This window comes from Podarcis pityusensis (genome assembly GCF_964106645.2).
Source record: "Podarcis pityusensis genome assembly, chromosome: Z".
Taxonomy (NCBI): Eukaryota; Metazoa; Chordata; class Lepidosauria; order Squamata; family Lacertidae; genus Podarcis; species Podarcis pityusensis.
This window is the reverse complement of record NC_138044.1, coordinates 3,718,917-3,743,391: the sequence shown is the minus strand read 5'-3', so window position 1 is coordinate 3,743,391 and position 24,475 is coordinate 3,718,917. Positions and strand designations below refer to the sequence as shown.

General features: G+C 47.8%; 2 protein-coding genes across 5 annotated transcripts in view; one reads left to right on the top strand and one right to left on the bottom strand.

Moving 5' to 3' along the window:
* TTC16 (tetratricopeptide repeat domain 16) overlaps positions 1-14,160 on the bottom strand; it is a 23,410-nt gene extending 9,250 nt beyond the window's left edge. Inside the window, exons 1-9 of one of the 4 annotated variants that reach the window (XM_080990913.1) lie at positions 14,023-14,160; positions 12,189-12,278; positions 11,586-11,770; positions 10,504-10,594; positions 8,984-9,127; positions 6,196-6,296; positions 4,476-4,605; positions 2,323-2,537; positions 705-952 (exon numbers count right to left, since the gene is read on the bottom strand). In XM_080990913.1, coding sequence (XP_080847039.1) covers positions 705-952; positions 2,323-2,537; positions 4,476-4,605; positions 6,196-6,296; positions 8,984-9,127; positions 10,504-10,594; positions 11,586-11,770; positions 12,189-12,242 — 1,168 coding nt within the window. In that variant the 5' untranslated portion in view covers positions 12,243-12,278; positions 14,023-14,160. The other 3 variants (XM_080990914.1, XM_080990912.1, XM_080990911.1) reach the window with 3 other exon arrangements.
* Positions 14,133-24,475, top strand: PTRH1 (peptidyl-tRNA hydrolase 1 homolog). Its single transcript, XM_080991022.1, has 5 exons — positions 14,133-14,275; positions 15,313-15,532; positions 17,844-17,943; positions 20,278-20,323; positions 23,750-24,475. The coding sequence occupies exons 1-5, from the start codon at positions 14,186-14,188 to the stop codon at positions 23,975-23,977; spliced, it is 684 nt and encodes a 227-aa protein (XP_080847148.1). The 5' UTR covers positions 14,133-14,185; the 3' UTR covers positions 23,978-24,475.

Below are 24,475 nucleotides of genomic sequence, written 5' to 3'. Positions count from 1 at the left end.
TAGAGCTTATTCAGTCAGAAGTAGAGCCTCTGATGAATGCCAGCTGCTGGGCAGGAGTGGGGGCATTTTTCATGCCCTGCTTGTGGGCTTTCTGGAGGCACCCAGCTAGCCACTTCGATGAGATGGACCTTTGGCCTGATGCAGCAGGACAATTCACTTCAGATTCTTAGCTACTAAGCATGAGGAGAACTCAGAGATGTGCCTGCTGTCCTTTTATTTTATTATTTTATTTAATAACCAATTAAATTCTGTCTCACAGTAATCCAAACTGTGCTCCAAGGACTACATAATCCTACAAGCTGCACACACATATTGTGCCAATGAAGCCTATCTGCACAATTTATTTTGCTTCTGCTTCCCCTGGAGTTGGAAGGCTCACTCCCCGGCTGCTGGGAATCTCATTTAGCTGAGGGGCCTTGTCTGGCATCTGGCCTAACTCACAGAGTTTTTGTATTGAAATGGGGTGGAAGGGTGGGAAAGCATAGGTGCCTCCTTGAGCTCTTTGAAGGAAGGGTGATATAAAATGAATAACAACAATAATAAACCATTTCACACAATTTCAATGAAGTCTTTGCAGCCCTAACTTGCTCCATCAAAATTAAAAGCTGACTTACTCAGTGAGATCTAGCGCCCACAAAAACACCGCATTTTGGTGCTCCCACCCACAGCTACACAGAACTAGAAAATATACACGAGCCTCTCACCTCCTCTGTTGACGTAGAGCCCCTTCTCATTTTTCTCCCCCGTGATGGCTTTATTCAGGAGGAGCACTGCCTCTTCGTAGAAGCCTTTGTCATAGCAGTGTACCGCGAAGTCGTTATAGGTGAGGAGCACCTGCTTCTGGGCCTCCACGCAAACCTCGCTGCCATCCTCCTCTCTGCTGAGCTCCACGGCTCTGAGGTAATCACCAATGGCTGCATCAAAGTCTCTCAGCCTTCTCAAGATGTTTCCCCTGCAAAAGGGATCACAATAATATATTTCCTTGGGAGAAGGGGCTGTGGCTCAGAGGCAGACCACCTGCTTTGCATGCAGAAGGTCCCAGGTTCGATTCCCAACATCTCCAAGTAGGATTTCTGAAAGCATGGAGAGCCTCTGCCAGTCAGTGAAGACAGTGCTGAGCTTTGTGAATCAAAAGTCTGTCTTGGTATACAGTCATTCCTCATGTTATGTCCGCTTCATGTTACGTTCTTTCAGGTTACGTCCCACGGCAACCCAGAAGTACAGAAAAGGGTTACTTCCGGGTTTCGCCACTTGCGCATGCGCAGGCATGCAAAATGACATCACGCGCATGCGCAGAAGTGGCAAATCGCAACCCGCGAGTGCACAGACGTGCACTTGTGTTCTTTTCATGTTGCGAACGGGCCTCCGGAACGGATCCCGTTCGCAACCAGAGGTACCACTGTATAAGGCAAGTAAAAGGTGACATGACAGAAGATTATGCATGGCGTGGGGAAGGTGGATAGAGAAAAGTTTTTATCCCTCTCTCATAACATCAGAACTCATGGAAACCCAGAGAAGCTGAATGTTGGAAGACTTGGAAGAGAGAAAAGATGCAGCACATAGCTGTGGAACTCACTCCCACAGGAGGCAGTGATTAAACAAATTCATGGAGGAGGACTGATAGCCAGATGGCTCTGCTCTGCCTTCACAGTTAGAGGGAGCCATATTTCTGAACCCATTGCTGGAAACCGCAGGACAGGGGAGAGTGCTCTTGTGCTCAGGTCCTGCTTGTAGGTTTCCCTCAGGCATCTGGTTGAGAACAGGGGCTGGACTAGGTGGGTCATTTGCCTAATCCTGCCAGGCTCTTATGTTCCCAAGAATGGGGAAGGAAGGGTGCTGGTGGCTAGCAGTGAGCTGGGAGCGGGAAAGAGGGCAAAGCAGAAGGACCAAGGAAGCTGCCTTATTCCAGGTGAATAACTCAGTGCCACTTACTCTGACTGGCAGCAGCAATCCAGGGTTTCAGACGGGTATTTTCCACTTCTGAAAAATCTACAGGGAGGTTAGGTATCAAGCTTTATGTGAGCTGTTCCACCATATGGATCACTAGCGAGCCTACATTAAGCCACCAGAAAATGGCTATGGTTTTCTCAGCTACACAAATAAAACAAAAACTGTTAAGGCTTTTGGGGGATGGGGTGGGGCATGACACACAACAGGGGTGCACAAAATTATGCACGGTGCTGAGAAAATGGCGGAAGAAAGGCTTCTTCTTGCACCATGGTTGGCTGCCTCTAACAATTTCAAGCCACAAAATGGAAGAGGCTTCTGGCAGGGAAACCCTGAGAGGCCCAGGCCTTCAAACCGTGCTGAGATGGTGGGTACCTGAAGAGGAAGTAGTCTGCCTGCAAGGGGTTGTGGTCAGTGGCCCTGTTGATTTTCAGCAGGGCTGCCTTCAGGTTTCCCTTCACTGCCTTGCTCACAGCCTGCTCCTTGAACTTCTGAGCCTCTTTCCTCAAGCGCTCCAGCATCAGCAGAGCTTCGCTGTGCTCTGGGTCCAACTCAAGGGCATCTTGGAGGTTGTGGAAACAGAAGGTGACCTATGGAGAAGGCAGCATGCTATCTGGAACCTGGGCTCATCCAATAAAGAAGGTTTCTTCGTCAAACTCCATGTGGGGGTGGGGAGGTCATAAAATTGTAGTGTTGGAAGGTACATCAAAGGTCATCTAGCCCAAACCCCTACAATGCAGGAATCTTAACTGACAAGATGCCCTGGCAAATGGACACCCAACCTCTGCTTTAAAATCTCCAAAGAAGGAGAGTCCCCCCACTTCCGAGAGAGTCCGTTTCACCATAGATTTAAAGCATAGCTAACAGACATCATTTCTCCCAAAGAATCCTGGAAACTGTAGTTTCCTCCCCTCATAGAACAACAATCCCCTGTACCCTCAACAAACCACAGTTCCCAGGATCCCTTGAGGGAAGTCATGTGCTTTAAATGTGTGGGATGTGCTTCAAATCTACGTGCGGATCTACCCCATAGCCAAGACTACAGAATTTGCAGCCACAGGAGGTGGTGACAGCCACCAACTTAGAAGCTTCTAAATAAATTTATAAAACATGACGTAAGACCAATTTATGGAGGACAAGCCTGTCAGCAGTGACTAGCCACAAAATGGCACCTCCAAGATCATGGAGCCTCTAAATACCAGCTGTTGGCAGCGGGATAGGGGTGGTGGTGGGGAACAGCAGGAGAGGGACTATTGCATTCGTGTCCCTCTTGGCTGCAGTGGGAAACAGAAACCTGGACAAGGTAGGCCTCTGGCTTGATCCAGCTGGCTCTTCTTATGTTCTTCCCTGTTAGTTACAGAGCCATAGAGAAGCAAGCAGAAATGGCACAGAGACTTAAAAAGTGGCCTTAGACCTGGTCAGTAATTGTCCTTGCAGCCCAGGGGTGGGGAACCTCAGGAACCTCTCTTTCTCTGGCCCTCAGAACTCCCCCAAGGCCTTTACACTCTTTGCTTGGCTGTAAAGTGTACCTGTACTCTAATAAGTCCTTGCCTGAGTGGGGGATACAGAGTAATGGAGGGTGGGGCAGGGGTGAGTGTGTGTAGTGAATGGGTATTTACAGCTCTACAGTCATATCTCATGTTCTGTTTGCTTCATGATACGTTTTTTCAGGTTGTGTCCCGCGGCGACCCGGAAGTACCGGAAAGGGTTACTTCCAGGTTTCGCCGCTCGCGCCTGCGCAGACGCACAAAATGACGTCACACGCATGCACAGAAGTGGCAAATCGGGACCCACGCGTGCACAAATGCGCAGACGTGGGTTGCGTTCCTTTCAGGTTGCGAACGGGCCTCCGGAACGGATCCCATTCACAACCAGAGGTACCATTGTATTCAATTTTGCCACCCACCAGTATTGCATGGACCTCGAAAGGCTCCCCACAAACGAATGTGGCCCTCAGGCTTGAAGGGATACCCCAACCCTTCTATCACCCATTGTCATCTAATCCAGGGGTTCCCAAAGTGGACTGTGGACAACTAGTGGCCCGTGATCTTCATGCAGGTAGGCAGTGGAAGAGCGTGGCCAGGTGTGCAAAGAACAGCGGGTGCAGCAGCTGCTCAGGGCAACAGGTTGACAGAACACTTGAAAGAAGCAGTCAATACATGGGAGCAAAGCAAGCAGAGAAAGGGGAAGAAGTAGTGTGGGAATCATTGGTTCACACTGATTTTAATTGCATTTTTCTTGCTTTTTTTATTTCCTATTATATTATATTAACGTTCAAATTCAAATGTTTTTTAAAAAAAAACATGCTTGCATTTAGCACAGTGCATTTTAATTGCTAAACATGAGGCAGAAAAATAGTTAAGTGGTCTGCCAAGACCTGGGCTGGGGGTGGGGGATGGGAGATCCCTGGTCTAAGCTCTCAGTTTGAGAATCCCTAGTCCAACCAGAACTGGCAGCAGCTCTTCCATCACCTGCTCCTCCACCTGGTCATCGCTTGCAAATGAAAACCAACCTGGCCAGCTCTTTACCTTTCCAAAGCACTGATAGAGTCGAGCCCTCAGGACAAAGAGGTCTGGATTCTTTCTCTCCTGAGCAACTTCTTCATTGACCATCTGAAGGCAATCGTTGTATTTTTTCAGGGCAGCGAGGCAGGCAATGCTAGCAAAACAGAAAAGAAGAGCAAAGCCATGAATCTGAACCTGTGTGCTCACAGGGTTCTGCAAAGGTCACCTGGCCTGCTGAGAAAGAATGGAAGGAGGAGGCGGGGGGGGGGGGGAGGGACACAGACCCTGAAGGCATGGACCTCATTAGAGGAACCACACCTATAAATTGGAGCTTTCCTTCTAAAGCATGTGGCATGTTTGAATAATTGGGGTGGGGAGAGATCCAGATCAGAACTACAGTGGTGGGAGGTAACGGTTTTTTAAAAATCCCCTCCACTACCCCTTACAAGAGCCCCAACCAGATCACTGGGCCCATCTCAGTTGTTTACTTTTTCTTTAAAGCACAGTTGCCTCTTGGTTAGATTACTGCAACACGTGCATTATATTTGGGGGTGCCCCTGGAGATGGTTCAGAAACTTCAGCTGGTACAGAATTCAGTGGCCAGGTTACTCCCCAGCGCAAGATGTTTTAAGCATATAATGCCGATCCTGGCCCAACGGCTCTTACTGCAGTGGCATTTGTGGAACGCTTTCATATCTTTAGGCACCAGGCAAAAATGTTTCTCTTCAACCTGGCTAATTAAGCAATCTATGGCCTTTTAAACTGTGAAGGGAGAGTATTGTTTTGTTATTATGCTATTTTTTTTTTGTTTTGTTTTTATACTGTATATAGTCCTGCGCTCTTGGGTGAAGGGCTGTATAGAAATTTAATAAATAATTAATAATTTCACGAATAGTGTCATGTCTAGATGGGGCCCTGAAAAGCAGGCCTCAGTTACTACGGTAACAAAAATGCTCCCTTGCCCCTGGCGTGGCAACAGGTCCCCTTGAGGTGATAAAAATGTGGCTCTCAAGAGGGAGCTCTTGCACTCTTGCACTCTAATTTACTGTTTCCTCTCTGGAGGAAGAAAGACTTTGAAAGTGGGTTTGTTTTTTGTTTGCAATAAACCAGGGATAGCTAACATAGCAATCTCCTAGGTTGAGGGGAGTTGGGAGTCCACAACATCTAGAAGACACCAGGTTGGCTCACCCCGTGACAATCTGTTAAAATTCCAGACTAATAAAATACTATATATATATATATATATATATATATATATATATATGCCTTCATTGTTCAATCACCCTAAATTTAGTGCACACTTGCCTTTGCCAATCTGGTGCCCTCCAGGGACTGATGGGACTTATAGTCCAAAACATCTGGAGGGCACTAGGTTGGCGAAGGCTAGTAGTATACAGTGTGCAGTGTTGTGCGAGCTGAGACTGAGACCCACCATCGTTCTTGAAACTCTTCTGCTTCCAAATGTGTACAGTGGTACCTCGGGTTACATACGCTTCAGGTTACATACGCTTCAGGTTACAGACTCCGCTAACCCAGAAATATTACCTCAGGTTAAGAACTTTGCTTCAGGATGAGAACAGAAATCGTGCTCCAGCAACGCAGCAGCAGCAGGAGACCCCATTAGCTAAAGTGGTGCTTCAGGTTAAGAACAGTTTCAGGTTAAGAACGGACCTCCGGAACGAATTAAGTACTTAACCTGAGGTACCACTGTATATCTTTTTTTCTGTTGCAAACCCAGTATTACCTCCTCATGCGATAAAGCTTATTCTGAGGCTGAAGTTCCGAGGCACGAGTGAAGGATTCGAGAGCATCCAGATAGGCACTCTGCTCATACAGACACTGGCCCTGAAAAAATAATAATAATAATAATAATAATAATAATAATAATAATAATAACAATTTTATTTATACCCCGCCCTCCCCAGCCAAGACCGGGCTCAGGGTGGCTAACAACCAATAATAAAAACAAGTTGACTGAAATACAACTTAAAAACAAGATTAAAATACAATATTAAAACAATTAAAACATTAAAATGCAGCCTCATCACAGGAGGAGAAAGGAAAAAACAAAGGGGGGGGGAGGGAATTACATTGATTCTAAGCCAAAGGCCAGGTGGAACAACTCTGTCTTACAGGCCCTGCGGAAAGAAATCAGATCCTGCAAAAAACCAGAACCATCATAAAATTCTGGAATAAGTAGCCGACACAGCCCAGGGCATTCAGCTCCCTGAAGCAGGGTGGCATATTTTACAAGGTAGGCCTCTTGCCCTCAAGTATGGGTACATCGTACACGTTAATCTGACACTTGAGGCAAAAAAACCCAAATAAGTCCCCTGATGTCTGATCCCATCCTTGACAGTAACAATACATTAATAATAAATTAAATAACAAAACAACCCGCTACCCTTTCAGTTCAGGCAGAATCAGCTGCCTGAGGAGGCTGCCTCACTCCACCTAATGGTAGGGTGAAAGGAAGAGGAATCGTGTCATAGTCCATTAACTTTTCATAGAAGCACAGAATCTTAGAGTTGGAAGGGACCACAAAGGTCATGTAGTCCAACTCCCTGCAATGCGCGACTCTTTTGCCCAACATGGGAAGCAAACCCACGGCCGTGAGATTAAGAGTCCCATCTCTGCTTAAACCTATACCCTCCCTTGGTTCCACCTACTAGGTGCCCAAAGCTGTTAATGAAAACAATAAATAAATACAACCTAACAAATAACACAATGTGGCGAGGTGTAGTGTTTAGAGCACTGGGCTATGATGGGCAGAATCAGGTTCAAATCCCCACTAGGCCCTGAAGCAGGCTGGGCCGGTAGCCATCTTTCAACCGAATCTACCTCACAAAGTTGTTTTGAGGAGATTTTTGGCTTTTCATAGACTTTTACTATGAAATTAACAGGAACTGTGAGATAGAGTCAGCATAGTCAAAAGAAAGTTGATTCTTCAAACAGCACACACTTAAAACCGTGAACTTCACAGCCATGAGATGTGGTGGCAGCCACCAACTTGTTGTTTGTTGTTTAGTCATTTCCGACTCTTTGTGACTCCCTGGACCAGAGCACGCCAGGTACTTCTGTCTTCCACTGCCTCCCGCAGTTTACTCAAACTCATGTTCGTAGCTTCGAGAACACTGTCCAACCATCTTGTCCTCTGTCGTCTCCTTCTCCTTGTGCCCTCCATCTTTCCCAACATCAGGGTCTTTTCCAGGGAGTCTTCTCTTCTCATGAGGCGGCCAAAGTATTGGAGCCTCAGCTTCATGACCTGTCCTTCCAGTGAGCACTCAGGGCTGATTTCCTTCAGAATGGAGAGGTTTGATCTTCTTGCAGTCCATGGGACTCTCAAGAGTCTCCTCCAGCACCATAATTCAAAAGCATCAATTCTTTGGCAATCAGCCTTCTTTATGGTCCAGCTCTCACTTCCATACATCACTACTGGGAAAACCAAAGCTTTAATTATACGGACCTTTGTCGGCAAGGTAAAGCCACCAACTTAGATGGCTTTAAAAGAGAAATGGGCAGGTTCATGGAGGAGAATAAAGCTTTTCAACGCTACTAATCACAATGGCTATAAGCTACCTCCAGAATCAGAATTCACTGCAGGCTTCTGAATATCAAATACTAGGGAATAAGAGCAGGCGAAGCCTACAAAATGTCCTATTTTTTTGTTTCCCAACCTAGCCATTTGAAAGCATATAAGTGCGAGTAGATAAATGGGTATCGCTGTGGCGGGAAGGTAAACAGTGTTTCTGCATGCTCTGGCACTCATCACGGTCCTCAATGCACCAAAAGCGGTTTAGACATGTTGGCCACATGACCCGGAAAAGCTGGCTTCCTTGCCAAAAAGTGAAAATCTGGACACAAAAATCTACACTTCCGACATGGGTTGCCATACGCCCGGGCACTGTTACAGAAGACAGAATCCTGGGTATGTCTGGGAAATTCCAGGTGTACGACAAGCCTAAATTAGAGTTTACCTTACTGTGGCGTATGTAGCTTCAACACTGAATCTGAGTTCCAGCATGGAAGAAAGGCAGGATGCAAATATCAGAAAATAAGTAGTATTACACAATATTACAGTCCCCAGAAATAAACAATATTACCACCCCCAGAAATGAAAAGCACGGTATCAAAAACTCTGTGAATTCTCTATCGATTATATTCATATCCAAAATCAAACACAGGATACACACACACACACACACACACACAATTTAAACCTCATAATGACTCGGCAAGGAAGGTGTAAATGATGAACACCAGCCAGCACAAAGTCACCCAGTTAGCTTTATGTCTGAAGCCAGGATTTGAAATCACATTTCCCTGGTTCACTGGGCAACTCTGGCTCTGCTTTTGCATGTGAAACAGAGTCATCTAACAAGCCTTTTGTCAAACCACAATTATGTGATTCCCTCAGTGGGTGGGGGAAACCAATACTGTGATGCTGGTATACATTTGTAGGAGGGGACGCAGAGATGTGGCAGGGAAGCACTGAGTGAGCTGTGGAGGGATGCTGATCTTTATCTGTTTACCTGGAGGTGAAAAATGAAAGCAAAGCGGCATCCGATGTCCTCCTGATATGATGACACTATATAGGCCTTCTGGAGGTGTAATGCAGCAGACTGGAAGTCGCAGAGCTGGAGAAAAGCTTCTGCCTTCTTCTCATACAGTTCTACCTGCAGAAAAGGACTGTCTGTGGGCGTCAAAAACCCCTACACTTCCAGATGCAACACACAAACCAAGGGTAGCCACATCCAGATCTGTCCTGCTTTTCCCAACTCCTCCCCAATGCCAGACTGGAAGGAACACAAGGCTCAGCCTCTTACCTGGCAGACGCTTCTCCCTCCCAGAAAGGGAAGGTTACTTAGGAGCTCTTGTCTTAGAGACTTCTCGGGTGCAACCTCTCTTTTCAGCAACTGGGAGTAGGGGTGCATGCCAATTTGGTCTGGGCAAGGCCAAATTTAGGACAGCGCAAGTGGTTCCCCATGCACAGGGTGCCAGGTTGAGGGGGTGCAAAACTGAAGAGATCCATAATTGAGAAGATCTATTTGGGGGTGCCAAATTTTGGCTCTGCACATGGCACAATATTACGAAAGATTACAAACGTCTGCTCCTGGTCTGCGCAACCTGGGACAGATTCAGCTTTGGGTTTTGCATCAAGGGTGGAGAGCTTCAGGCCACGTCCACCTAGCCCAGAATTATCTACTGTGGATGGCTCCCTTGGCACATGAGGGGGTAGCCTTATCAAGGAGAAGAAGGCTTCCAATGGTTACTAGCTACAATGGATGTATATTAGAGGCAGAAGACCTCCAAATGGCAGCTGCTGGAACTCACAAGTGAAGAGACTGCTGTTGTGATCATGTTCTGCTCATGGACTTACCAGACGTTCCCGGTTCCAGGGGACAGTCCCCAGATTTGCAAATCTGTCCCCAGGAAACGTGGCAGCAGCAGCCTCAGCAGCCCAGAGCCAGCCTGTTAGCACAGTTGGCTCTGGCTGGCTTCAGGAGCTGCTTGCTGCCGTGGTGCCCACCATTTTTCCTGCACCACAGCAGTGAGCAGAGAGCAGCTCCTGAAGCCAGCCAGAGCCAACTGCACAACCAGGCTGGCCCGTCCTGGGCAACGGCCATCCGCCCGTGACTCCCAAGCCTCCCCTGATCTGTCAAAACGAAGGGGGAAGGAGATCAGGGAAGGCTTGGGAGTCATGGGTGGGTGGCGTGCCATTGCCCAGTTTTTCAAAAACTCTGCGCATTTATGTTTCACGGTGCAAAAGAAGGGCTTTGCACCTTTATACAATAGGCATGTTCTTGGGCCAAGGGTCTTTTGCCTCACCATCCCCACTACTGACTCCCTGTTGCTACTCAGCTTCAAAAAAAAAAAAGTGTCCTCAGATTCATTGAAAAAAATCTGGTAACCATATTCTAAGAGGAACCCTATTCAATGCTGTGAGGAGGAGGATGTGGGACCAGATGGACCTCTGGTCTGATCCAGCACGGCTCTTATATTCAGTAGACGGTCTTGTGAGCCTGAACAATTCTCAACTCTACCTTATTACCTTGTTAGGATCCAGGTTAAGGGCTTTGGTATAGCAGGTGATAGCGTTTTCCCACTCCCTCTGAGAGAAGTATTCTTTGCCTTTATTGCAACTGTAGATGCAAAAAAAGAGAGAAAGCCACAGTTGTTAGCATCAGCAACACAGCAGCAGCAACATACCACCCACTTCTTGACTAGAAGCCATCTTGAAGAGCCTGAAAAGAACTATAGTCTGCTTCAGCCATAAAGCTATTCAGTAATTTCTGTGACTCAATCTATATCAGAGGTGAGGAACACATAGCCCTCTAGATCAGGGGTTGTCAACCTGGTCCCTACTGCCCAATAGTGGGCGTTTCAGGATTCTAGGTGGGCGGTAGGGGGTTCTATGGCACAAGCTGAATCCTTCCATCGAGCACTGGTGGGTGGTAAGGAAATTTTACATCAAGAAATATGCATTAGTGGGTGGTAGTTATAAAAATGTTGACTACCCCTGCTCTAGATGTTGCTGGAATATAACTCTCATCATCTCTGGCCAATGGCCATGTTGGCTGTGGCTGATGGAATGCAAAGTCCAACGACATGGTTCCAGCTCCTACAATAGCCCTCTGGGTATTTTTGGACTATGAACTCCCATCTTCCCAGCCTTCTGGCTGACGGGAAGTTGACGGGAGTCCAGCATCATCTAGAGGGCACCAGGTTGGGGACAGCTGAATCAGACTGTCCAGTTAGCACTGGGAAGGCTGAGTGATCTGGGACTAGTCACCACCTTTCTGCCTAGTCTACTTCACAGGGATTTTGCAAGGCAAAAGCAGAGGAATGGTGAAAGGAAACCATGCAAACTACCTTGAACAACCTGGAAGAAAGATGTAATTAATTAAATAAAATCACACCAATCCATAGTCAACATAAACCATGGTTTAGAAACCAACTGCAAACAATTGTTTCTGATTCTAGTTTGCCTGCTGACTGCAAACTATAATTTGGTGTTGTGCCCAAACTGAACCACGTATAAAGGAGAGGCTTCTATCTGCTTGGGTAAAACGCGTTTTAGTTTAAACGTGAGAACACCACGTGCTATTACGGAGAATGGGCGACAGCACTCACTGCTCATCTATTTTGTTCTGCAGGATCCCTTCAAAAGTCCCCACTTTGTTGGGGTTCTTAACATGTTGCAAGGTCTTAGCAGCCCCAAAAATGCGACTGATCTTTCTCTGCCGGGCTTCCTCAAGCTTCTCTTCAGTGACTGCAGTAGGGAAGAACTCCAGGTAGACTGTTGACATCTTCACTTCCTGTAGGAGAAAGAACAACCACAAAATGAATGAAGCCCTGCAACCTGGGAGGCTGCCTTACACCTAGGCAGCCCGTGGTCCATCTAGCTCAGTAATGTCTACATTGACTGGCAGCAGCTGTCCAGGAATCTGGATAAGGGTCACTCCCAGCCATTTGCGTAGCCAGGGGGGCAATCAAGTAAACAAACAAAAATACATAACTAACTGACCAACTGCATCACAGATAACTCGGTTCTGCCCCACCCTAACATAAATCCTGGCTATGCCCATGCTCCCAACCTCACCTGGAGATACCAAAGATTGAATCTGGGGCCTTTCTGCATGACTGCAGGATGGAACACCATTCTTTTGGGTCTCTCATCTACTCCAGTGCCTCCCCAGCTGCCCTCTGCTAGGTTGCTGTTTGCTTCTGTCTCACCTTCACCTCCTGTGCCTCTTTCTCGTTCTCCTCCTCCTCCTCATCCCACTCCATCGTGCCTGCCTCCTGGATCTCCAAGTCCTCCGGTTGCTAAGCAAACACAAAAGCAAACAACCCTTCAGGTGCTGCTGTTCCTAGAACTGCCACTAGGGGGAGCCAGATAAGAATCCGAGCATCCTCACGTCTTTCTCGGTGCTCTGAGGTTGTGTGAATATGCTTTGCTACACATGCACAAAGACCGTTGATCCTCTTTCTTTCTTTCTTTCTTTCTTTCTTTCTTTCTTTCTTTCTTTCTTTTCTCTTTCTCTCTGTCACACCCACCCACACCCACACGTTAGAAAGTCCCTGATCTCCCAAGCATTAGGTCTTGTGTGTGTCCTGACTCGATTTGCAGTATGAGACGGTGGTAATTATAATCATTTGTTTTCTTTGCTAATTTTTGGGCTGGTGGGGGGGAATCTGCCCAGCCTTTTCGTAACAACGAAAAACGGTTTTCCAGTTGTCCTGTGCTTTCTAGGCGTGGGCCCAAGTGGTTTTGTGTTTCCCCTGGAAAACCTGCATTTGACCATTGAATTGGACCAAACAGCAATCTGTGGAAGACCCAACTGCTGTAAAATGCAGATTTTCCTGGGAAAACAAAACAAAACCACTTGGATGTGGAGTTTTAAAGCATGGGTCTGTGCCTAGAAACACAGCACAAAAGGAAGTCTGAATGAGCCCTCAGTTTTGTCTCTCTAGGATTTTCAGACATGGGGGTTAGTAACTGTTGATAGTCTTTTATCGTTTCATTGATTTGTCCAGCCCCCTTTAAAAGGTTTGATTTTTAGCCATCACATCTTGCCTCGGCAAGTTCCACAGTGCCTTGGCTGTACGGCACAGCTTGATTTTTTCTGGGGGTACTCAAGAATACGCAGTGGCACCCTTTTTATATTTAAAAAAAAAATGCACTGTTTATCATTAACATTTACATGCCACAAATCCTACATAATTAAAAAAGGTAGTTAGATGTGCCATGTAACTTTTTGTTGCTTTTAATTATCTTGCAATCAACAGTGACAAGTTCTCATCTTCCACCAGCACTTCCTGGCTGCAGTTCTCAGTTTTGCACCTGGAAACTGCTTTGCCCTCCAGGTGTTATTGGGCCCTAAAAGGATCACATTCACTCTATACATTGAAAACACTCTCATTCCACAGTGGCTAGGATACTGCTAGTCCAAAAGTGGGAAAGCGACAAGATGCCAACTAAAGAATGGCAAGACAAACTTATGGACTACAGTACACCAAAAAGGCTAAATTAACTGAGAGATTAAGAGCTAAAGATAACAGAGACTTCAAAAAGGAGTGGGAACCAATTACCACCTATTTACAGAAATACTGTAAAGAAATGAGCTCACTAGCGGGATTTGACTAAAGACTTACCAAACAGAATAAAGAAAGGATCTAATTTAGAGAATACAATATTAAGATATAACCAAAAAGCAGGGGAAATTATTATGCAACAAACCAGAAGAGGAAGTTGAGGGAAGTCGTAGGGGGGGAGGGGGCTATTTGGGTTTGGGTTTATATTTGAGATGATGCTATTGTGATGAAGATAAAAATGTAAAAATCAATAAAAACTATTTTTTAAAAAAGCCGTCTCATTCCACTTTTAATAGTCGTGGCGTCCCACAAAGAATCCTAGGAACCGCGGTCTGTTGAGACATACAGTTTCCAACAACCTTTAAAAAAACTTCAGTTCCAAAGATTCTGTATGTCTGTTAAAGGCGGTGGCGTAAAGTCGCTTGTGCGAGTTTTCGCCCACAAGAAAGATGGCGTAGAACTCTTCAATGTCCACCTAGTGACGTATTCACGCCCGGACTTCTACGATAGGTCGCAGGCGTGGATGACGTCACACTGACAAATGAAGGCGGTGAGCCGGCGTTCTCCTCAGACTGAGGCGAGGACCGGAAGTGTAACATCAGGAGCGTCTCCGGCAAGGAGGTGGGGTGGGGAGGCTGATGTTGCCTTTCCGGCCCCTTCAGAAACTCCTTAGTTGGACTATGAATCGCCATGAAGAGGAACTGCGAGCCGTTGGGAAGCGGGTGCTGGTAAGGGGGACGGGGAGCGGGGGGAGAAGACGACGTATTTTGGGGATGTTCCTTCCTGCTCAGGGCAACTGCTTCCGGGTTATAAGTGGGGGGGGGGGTCTCAAGCAGTCAGGGATGCAGTCGAATGAAGAGACGGGAGAGCGTCCGGTTCACACATCACTTCCGACTTTGCGTAGGACAGCCCTCCATATGCGGGGCAAGGGTGGCGGAAGTATCGAGAGGCGAATGATATAAAAGCAAATTGGACATCTGGGGATTGCTACTCAGCAGTATGAGGCAGCGTGTGTCTGCCTGCTTGTGTCACATACACAGCCGTACTTATGTTTATTACAGTGGTAAAAAATAAATAAATACCAAAGTCCTCCTGCTTGCTGCCCTGGTGCCATAGCTATCAACTTTTCCCTTTTCTTGCGAGAAATCCTATTCGGAATAAGGGAATTTCCCTTAAAAAAAGGAAAATGTTGACAGCTATGCCTGGCGCATATCAAGGGCTGCTGTAGTAGCCGAGGTAGTGGTTATAGAATATTCAGAAAAGCAGCAGCTGAAGGATGTTGGCTATGAATATCCTCCATGCTGATGTTCATGTAAAGCTTATATATAGGTTTTCTTATTTTCTGTTCTCGAACTGGACTGCCATCTCTGCTGCAATAAATCAGAGAGGTGGTGCTTCTCAGATACCTGTGGCCCTAGATATGCAGTTGGACTGTCATAAGCCCCAAAGATAGATGATTGTGGCTGTGCGCATGCCATACACTTAAAACCTCTCACCCCCCAAAAAAGGATTGTGGGAATTGTAGTTTGTTTAAAAGGTGCTGGGAATTGTAGAACTGTGAGGTGCAAACTACAGCTTCCAGGATTTGAGGGAAAGGATGTATGCTCTAAATGTATGGTGTGTATGAGCCATAGCCTTATAACCGTTGCAGGACTACAGGTTCCCCATTCTTGGCAAGGTGCCTTTGGCTATTCACCACCTTACCTTTTCCCTGCACACTGAGCCAGCTTTCCTGCTTACTGTCCTTGACGGGTCTCACTTGCAGGTGGCAGGACTGGGCAATCATGGCCTGTGTGGCACCCGCCATAGTGTGGGCATGGCTTTCCTTAATCACCTGGCTACCAAGCTGAGCATGGCTGACCAGTGGAGAAAAGACAAGCGTTGTTGTGCGGATGTGGCATTCACCAGCCTGGGAGAGGTGGAGTTGGTGCTGATGAAACCCCGTAGCTTCATGAACATCAACGGCCGTTGCGTAGTCAGCGCTGGTAAGAAACAACCTTTTTATTTTCCTTAACCTGTGCAGCAGAACTCGTCTTGCCCTCCCTCAGTAAAGCCCATGTGCCTGCATGGCAGACAGGTAGAAACTGACATGAGGGGAGACCCACCCATAGGGACCCTGGTTCTTATTCAACCCAGCAGAGCAGAGGTCGGAAACCTGCATGCCTCCAGGTACCATTGGACTACAGCTGCCACTGTCCCCAGCCATTGGCCATGCTGGCTGGGGCTGATGGGAGTTGCAGTTCAGCCACATCAGGGAGGGCCACGAGTTTCCCCAAGCGCATCAGCAGAGAGTAAGGCATCCTCATTGCCTAGAATGCAAGCGGAGGTATTCTGGCTCATACCTGGAAGCAGAGCTGACCCCACTATGAGCCAAGGTGAGCCACCAAGCTTGGGTGTGGGACTTGGGGGCACCTTTCAGAGCAGGAGATTTCTGGGGTCCTTCAAGCCTCCAAGATTTGGCTATTGAGCCAGCCAGCTCACTTTTCCACTGCCTTTCCAGCCAACTCACCTGCCTCCTCCATTAGAAATTAAGCCTAACATGCTCTTTTCCCACCTCCTATTGGGAGCGTCAGCAGGAGCCAGTGAGGAGGCAGCAAGTTCACTTCTCCTGCTTGTTCACTTGTCAAGGTGAGGTCCAGCTAGAAGAATGGAAACATGTTTGTGCGCCTCCCCCGCCCCCTGTGTATGAGTCCAGCTGCAAGTGCCATTCTGCTCCAGGCTGGCGTGTGTCTGTTAGGAGGAAGAACAGCGCTTCCCACTACCTACCTAAAATTTTCTCTTCAACATGAGACTACCAGACATCTTTTATTTATTTCTATTTATCTGCCCTCCAGCACCTATGGAGTTACTCTGTTTTATCCTCCCAACAACCTCGTGGGGTAAAGTAGTATGAGAGATGGGGGCACAATGCAAAGCCACTTCTTCAGCCTCATAGCTGAGCTGGGATTTGAACCCCACTTCAACACACAACAACAACATTTATACTCCGCCCATCTGGCTGGGTTTCCCCAGCCACTCTGGGTGGCTTCCAGCAGAATATTAAAATACAATGATTCATCAAATATTAAAAGCTTCCCTAAACAGGGCTGCTTTCAGATGTCTTCTAAAAGTCAAATAGTTTTTAATTTCTTTGACATCCGATGGGAGGGTGTTCCACAGGGCGGGCGCCATCACCGAGAAGGCCCTCTGCCTGGTTCCCTGTAATTTGGCTTCTCACAGTGAGGGAACTGCCAGAAGGCCCTTGGCGCTGGACCTCAGTGTCCGGACTGGACGATGGGGGTGGAGACGCTCCCTCAGGTATACAGGACCGAGGCCGTTTAGGGACTTAAAGGTCAGCACCAACACTTTGAATTGTACCCGGAAACGTAAACTCTAGTGAGTCCAACACATCAGGGATGGCCGCTCTGTTGTCCTCCAGATGTTGCTGGACCACATTTCCTATCATCACTGATCATTGGCTGTACTGGTTGGTGCTGATGGAAATTAATAATACAGTGGCAACTCGGGTTGAGTACTTAATTCGTTCTGGAGGTCCGTTCTTAACCTGACACTGTTCTTAACCTGAAGCACCACTTTAGCTAATGGGGCCTCATGGTGCTGTCGGAGCCCGATTTCTGTTCTTATCCTGAAGCAAAGTTATCAACCTGAAGCACTATTTCTGGGTTAACGGAGTGTGTAACCTGAAGCATATGTAACCTGAAGCATATGTAACCCGAGGTACCACTGTAGTTTTGCAGTAATAAAACTGCTAGAGTGTTTGCGAAGCTAAGCAGGGTCCGGTGTGGTTTCAAATTGGATGGAGGATCACATGTTGAGATTCCTGCATTGTAGGGGGTTGGACTTGGTGAGCCTCGGGGTCCCTTCCAACTCTACGATTCTATGATTCTGTAGCCAGAGGGCCACAAACTTCCCATCTGCGTTCTGTGCCACAGGTTGTGTTGTTCTTATTCTGCCCAGTAGAGGGCAAGCTACCCCGGTTCCTGCAATACCAAGAGACTGTAGCTGGCCAAATATTGAGCTTTCATCTAGAAATGCTATTTGTTCATTGTGTTAGCCTTGAAAGAGATTTTCTCACACACGGAGATGAGGGCTTTAAGAGAGGAGCAAGTACAGATGTTCTCTTTTGAGGCATTTTGAAATTCTGTTGCTTGTTCGCTGATGTGAGGCAGAGCAGACTCCTGTCCTCAACGAGCCTCGCCTGCTGCTTCTGGACTGCATTGCATCTGTTTCTGGCCAAGTAGAGACCTAGGCTCCCCATCTGACTGAACCTCCTCGAACTTTTTCTCTCTTTTAAAGCGGAGATATTCAACCTGGGCGCTGAAGATATTTATCTAGTTCATGATGACCTGGACAAGTCCTTGGGAAAGGTCTCCCTGAAGCTGGGAGGCAGCGCAAGGTAATTCTTCATAATTATGGAGCTCCCCATGTACAGAGTGCATTATTATTATTATTATTATTATTATTATTATTATTTATACCCCAGCCATCTGACAGGGTTGCCCCAGCCATTCTGGGCAGCTTCCAACATATACAAAAACATCATTAAACATTAAACTTTGAAAAGCTTCCCTATACAGGGCTGCCTTCAGATGTCTTCTAAAATTTTTATAATTATTTATCCCCTTGACATCTCATGGGAGGGCGTTCCACAGGGTGTGTGCTAATACCAAAAGGGCCCTTTCCCTGGTTCGCTGTAACTTCACTTCTCACAGTGAGGGAACTGCCAGAAGGCCCTCAGAGCTGCATCTCAGTGTCCAGGCTGGACGAGGGGGCGGGTAGAGACCCTTCTTGAGGGCTACAGGGCCAAAGCCATTTCGGGCTTTACAGGTCAGCACCAACACTCTGAATTGTGCTTGGAAACACACTGAGAGCCAGTGAAGATACTTTAGGACCGGTGTTACCGTATTTTTCACTCTATAGGGCGCACTGGCCCATAGGACGCACCTCATTTTTGGGGGGGAAATGAATAAAAAAAATTTATCCCCCCCTGCCCCCAGAACAGGCTGCTATCCACAAGCCTTGCGAGCCCGGCGGCAACTCCCGCCGGGCTCGCAAGGCTTCCGGACACCTGCGCGAAGCACGGGGCGTCCTCCGGAGGCCGCCCCGTGATTCGGGCTGCAGGCTGCCGCTCGCAAGCCTTGCGAGCCCGCGGGAACTCCCCCTGGGCACGCAAGGCTTGCGGACACCTGCGCGAAGCATGGGGTGTCCTACGGAGGGCACCCCGGGCTGCAGGCTGCCGCCTGCAAGCCTTGCGCGCCCGGGGGGAGTTTCCCCGGGTGCACAAGGCTTGCCGACACCTGTGCGAAGTACAGGGCGTCCTCCGGAGGGCGCCCCGTGCTCTGGGCTGCAGGCTGCCGCCCGCAAGCCTTGCGAGCCCGCGGGAACTCCCCCCGGGCGCGCAAGGCTTGCGGATATCTTCCTGAAGCCTGGAGAGCGAGAGGGATCGGTGCGCACCGACGCCTCTCGCTCTCCAGGCTTTAGCGAAAGCCTGCATTCGCCCCATAGGACGCACACACATTTCCCCTTCATTTTTGGAAGGGAAAAAGTGCGTCCTAGAGGGCGAAAAATACGGTATATGGTTCCAGCTGCCACTCCTAGTCACCAGTCTAGCTGCTGCATTCTGGATTAGTTGTAGTTTCCAAGTAACCTCAAAGGTAGCCCCACATAGAGCACATTGCAGTAGTCCAAATGAGAGATAACCAGGGCATGCACCAGTCTGGCGAGACAGTGCGCAGGCAGGTAGATGGAGCTGTGTCCAATTGGCCTGGGCACAGAATTAACCTGTTTTAATGCAAAGGGGAAGATCAACATGTGTGTGAGATCAGTGGAGTGCGTGCAGATGGGGGACTGATGTTGATTTCTGGATGAGAAAAGTGTGGGGATAGAGAAGCTGTATGTCCGTCTAGATCAGAGGTTCCCAACCTGTGGGTCCCCAGATGTTGCTGGACTACAACTCCCATCATCCCTGAGCTCTGGCTTTGCTAGTTAGGGGTGATGGGAGTTGTAGTTCAACAACATCTGGGGACCCACAGGTTGAGAAAGGCTGGTCTAGATGCTGCTGCACTCCCATCAGCCCAAGCCAGCGTGGCCAGGGATGGTGGAAGCTGGAGTCCAGCAACATCTGGAAGGACACAAAGGCCAGCAGTGGATGGTGCCAGTGCAGTGACAGCTAATTCTAATTTCATCCCCATCCTCCTCCCTCCGGAGTTCTGCAAGGACAAAAGTGAGGCTAAGCAGGAAGAAACTGACCAGCAATGCTGCCCCCTAGACTGGTTGTAAGATGGTAAGTAGGTAGGGGCTGGCATGGGGCATGCCTAGGTTCATGGGGCCGTGCCCCATTTGCCCAAACCAACCAGCCTCCACTGTTTGTTTCTGACAAGGGATTCTGTCTCTTGGCAGCCACGGGACAAAGTATAAATTTTGCCAGTGTGCCTTTTTTTTGACAGGAAGAGGCAGTGAAGCCGCCCACAGCTGTTAAACTTCTGTACTGTTAGATGGCTCCTTCAAGGAACAGTGCCTCTCTTAGGAAAAGGACAGCCACCCCTGTCCTCAAACAGCTTGTTCAGCGTTTTTGGGAATCTTCTGGCTGAGAGGATGAGTATCTGACTTGCAAAGTCAGACACAAGCAATCTGAACCATTGAGTAAATGTTTCTTGGCCCCTGTCAGGAGTAGGGTTCCTTTGTAGAGAGACTGACCGGAGGCTTAGATGCCTTGCTTCTTTTTTTTCAGAGGTCATAACGGAGTCCGTTCCTGCATCAAGTCCCTGAAATCCGATGTGAGTTGCCGCTTTGGTTCACCCGCGTACCACCAAAGAGGACCGATCTTCATTTATTACCATGACATGGGGTCTTGGTAGTCATCCAAGGATGGGATTCTCGCATATTAGCAGCTGTGTCTGTCTGGAGCTCAGCTTACACCGGGCGAGAACCCTTGCATGTTTCATGCTTGGCCCCAGGCCGGGGGTGGTGGAGGGAGGAGGTTATTTCAATTGGAAGCAGATGGCTGGCTGCAATCCCAGGACGCCAAACTAAAAAACATTGCGGCCTTCGTGGATTGCTGTCTCTCCTAGCTCATCTATAGCCAAAGCTTCTGTCTAGCCAAAGGACAAAGGCTGGAGGAGACTTTGCAAGCTTGCAAAACCCACAGAGTCGCTACCAGAGAGAATAACAGATCCTACAACTGTATAGAGGAGTTATTCACAATCCCTATCATAGGAAGAAAATCCAATTTTGTAACCAGTCCTTTGTTGGACCATACTGGTTTTATTGGTGTCTTTTTAAAGATGGGATGAATTCAAGACTGTTGGGTTGGCTTGAAAGCTTGTTACTTCTAATACCAGTTGTCAGATATTTGACTGACTTCATCAGGTTTCTGAGGGATTTGCTTTCTCGTCTATCTGACTTATTTATTTATTTTTAGCTTGCATATAGGAGTTGAATTCCCCCTCTATTTTGCCACAAATGACTTTGAAAACAATGTTCTATTGATAGGATTCACATTAAGATGGTTTTCATTTTTTAATTCAGGGATTCCTATGTGAAGATTTGAGCATGGCTCCCAATAACTTGAAGGCGAGCAAATCACAATAATCTTTATCTAAATCTAAGCCTATGTGCTTTAAAATAAAATAAAAATGAAAGCAGCAAAATACAACAGCCTCAGAAAACCAAATAAAAAGACTTCAGATATTCCTTAAAAGTATGAGACGATAGGTGGGAGGCAAAGCCTGTCCTGAAATTACAGCAATGCAGGTACCCTACCAAGAGAAGTGTTGAAGCTCAGTAGCAGAGCACCTGCAGGGCAAACACCTGTGAATTGAAGCGGGTGGCGCTGTGGTCTAAACCATCAAGCCACTTGGGCTTGCTGATCAGAAGGTCGGCGGTTCAAATCCCCATGACGGGGTGAGCTCCCGTTGCTCTGTCCCAGCTCCTGCCCACCTAGCAGTTCGAAAGCACACCAGTGCAAGTAGATAAATAGGTACCACTGTGGTGGGAAGGTAAACAGCATTTCCATGTGCTCTGGTTTCTGTCACTGTGTTCCATTGCGCCAGAAGCGGCTTCGTCATGCTGGCCACATGACCCGGAAAGCTGTCTGTGGACAAACGCTGGCTTCCTCGACCTGAAAGCGAGATGAGCACCGCAACCCCATAGTCACCTTTGACTGGACCTAACTGTCCAGGGGTCCTTTACCTTTTTACCTTAGGAGAATGTTGGAAGATTCAGGACAGATGAAAGCAAGTGCTTCTTTAAGCAGCACCTAGTTAAGCTATGTTAACCTAGTTAACCATGTGAGATGAGAGTGCTGCTCTTGTGCTTGCATCCTGCTTGCGGGTTTCCCAAAGGTATCTGTCCAGCCCCTGTGAAAACAGGATGCTAGACTAGATGGGCCATTGGCCTGATCCAGTAGGCTCTTCCTATATTCTTATGTAATTCTTAGAAGTAAAGCTTCAATCCTGCCCCAATAGTCTGCTGATTAGTAAAGGCAACCCCTGACCCCCCTTGTGCTGCCTGAGAGGTAACGGCAGAGTGGGAAGGAGGAGGCGGAGAGGGGAGGTTACATTTTGGAAATTGCCTCTCAGGGAAGATGAGTGAGGGTAGGGCAGGGTTGAGAGAAGCAGCTGCTCCTTGCCCCCGGGTCTCTATCCCTCCTCTCCTCTCCCCTCCCCAAGCTTATTTGAAGAGGCATGGAAAGAAAGTTGTTGTTGTTGTTTAGTCGTATAGTCGTGTTCGACTATTCGTGACCCCCTGGACCAGAGCACGCCAGGCACTCCTGTCTTCCACTGCCTCCCAGTTTGGTCAAACTCATGCTGGTAGCTTTGAGAACACTCTCCAACCATCTCGTCCTCTGTCGTCCCCTTCTCCTTGTGCCCTCCATCTTTCCCAACATCAGGGTCTTTTCCAGGGAGTCTTCTCTTCTCATGAGGTGGCCAAAGTCTTGGAGCCTCAACTTCAGGATCTGTCCTTCCAGTGAGCACTCAGGGCTGATTTCCTTCAGAATGGAGAGGTTTGATCTTCTTGCAGTCCATGGGACTCTCAAGAGTCTCCTCCAGCACCAGAATTCAAAAGCATTCTCTGCTTTTTAAGATGCTGTCTAGGTTTGTCATTGCTTTTCTCCAGAAAGTACTTGGGCATAATAAGAACTTAAGAGCCTGGCTGCTGGATCAGGACAATGCCCCGTCACGTCCAGCATCCTGCTCTCCCGGTGGCCTAATAGATGCTGCAGTAGGAAGCCTGTAAGCAGAACCTGAGCGCAACAGCATTCTCCCCACTTGCGGTTCCTAGCACCGGCATTCAGAAGTAGTGGAGAGAGAACTTAGCCATCACAGCTAGGGGCCACTGGTAGCCTTATCCTCCATGAATTTGTGTCTTTTAAAGCCATCCAAGATGGTGGTCATCACTGCCTCTTAGGGTAAAATATTCCTTAGGTGGACTATGCATTGTGTAAAGAAGCACTTTCCTTTGTCTGTCCGGAATCTTCCAGCGTTCAGCTTGCTTGGATGTACCAGAGTTCTAGTTTGGTGAGAGAGGCAGAAAAACCTTTCTCACTTCACTTTCTTAATGCTAGGAACTATCGTATACACCTCTATCATGTATCTCCCCTCCCCCACACTCACCATCAAGTGAGGGTTGGACAGGTTAAACAACAAGACTGTCAGCTGCCACTCTCAAACCATAAGAATTGGGTCACTTCTGTTCAGTCCAAAATACGCAGCCTCAACGTAGACACGACAGCAAACTATGGTTAAGGAAGCTTAACAGTCTTTTCACATGATGACTGAAATGACCAAAAATCAAATAAAAAACCATGGTTTACAGTCATGTGGGAAACCGTACTCTGAAGCCAGTATTTGAAATTTGCAAACTATGGTTTGATGTGCTGTCTTAATTGACTGACAATCGTTATAACAGTTGCCTCACCTTGGGAGGCCACCACACCAAAGACCAGAGCTCTGAGCAGGTGGGAAATGAAAGCAAGCAAGCTGTTCTGAACTGTAGGTTGTATGACTGTGTTGTACATTTGGAAGCGATAACCATGGTTTGGGTTATGAAACTGGTTAGGGCAAACCATGGTTTGGTGTATCTGCTCTTGGATCCAAACACATGATAACTGGTAAGCACCACACCAGCAATTCTGGTGTATGTTATTGGGCAGAACAAAACCAACTCCCCCCTTTCTCTCTCTCTTTCTCTCCCCGCTTCAGCGTATGGTCCGACTGAGGATAGGGATCGGCCGCCCAGTGGGAGAAGCTGCTGTGGAACACTACGTATTGGGCAGGTTCACCAGAGCTGAGCAAGGGATCTTACCGCAAGTCTTTGAGCAGGCAGTCACAATGCTCCTGGGACACATCCAGCAGAGGAATAGCAGCCCAGGGACCCGGATCACTTCTGGGTCACCAGCCAAGACACCTCTTGGGATGGAAGGCGCATAGCAATCATGAATGCTTTGGGTGTTTGTGAGCCAGTGTTCCCGGAAAGAAAGTATTTGGGGGCTTCTGATTGCCAGAACTTGTGACCTGTTAACACATCTGAACCCAAAATTACTTGGGAGTAGGATGGGCAGGCAGCGCCTAGGATTCCTGAAGGGAACTGAGAGGGGGAAGGCAAACCACCAGAACCGAGCAAATGGATGTTATCAGAGAAACAGCAAGTCTAAGGCTATGGATATTCCATGTTTATGTGATCTTACCATGCACTGTCTTGCTACCTGGAGTATCCCCCAAATCACAGCTTTCAGGGGAAAAACAATCCTTCTAGCCCTCATGAAAGCCAGGATTGTAATCACATGGGCAGCAAGCACCTGGTTGTCACTACTAATTCACCTTCGGTAAAGCTGGAGTTGGGGGGTGGGGGCTTCAGTGCTTTGCTTTGTACCTTGCCCCTCCATGATGGGAGAACAAATGGCACAAAATAAGAAAATGCATGTTTAA

What these genes read in the sequence shown, in the direction of transcription:
- PTRH1 (XM_080991022.1), top strand. Translation starts at nt 14,186, where the DNA reads ATGTTGCCTTTCCGGCCCCTTCAGAAACTCCTTAGTTGGACTATGAAT. An exon ending in CCGTTGGGAAGCGGGTGCTG is followed by an intron (nt 14,276 to 15,312) that starts GTAAGGGGGACG and finishes TCTCACTTGCAG; the next exon opens with GTGGCAGGACTGGGCAATCA. An exon ending in AAGCTGGGAGGCAGCGCAAG is followed by an intron (nt 17,944 to 20,277) that starts GTAATTCTTCAT and finishes CTTTTTTTTCAG; the next exon opens with AGGTCATAACGGAGTCCGTT.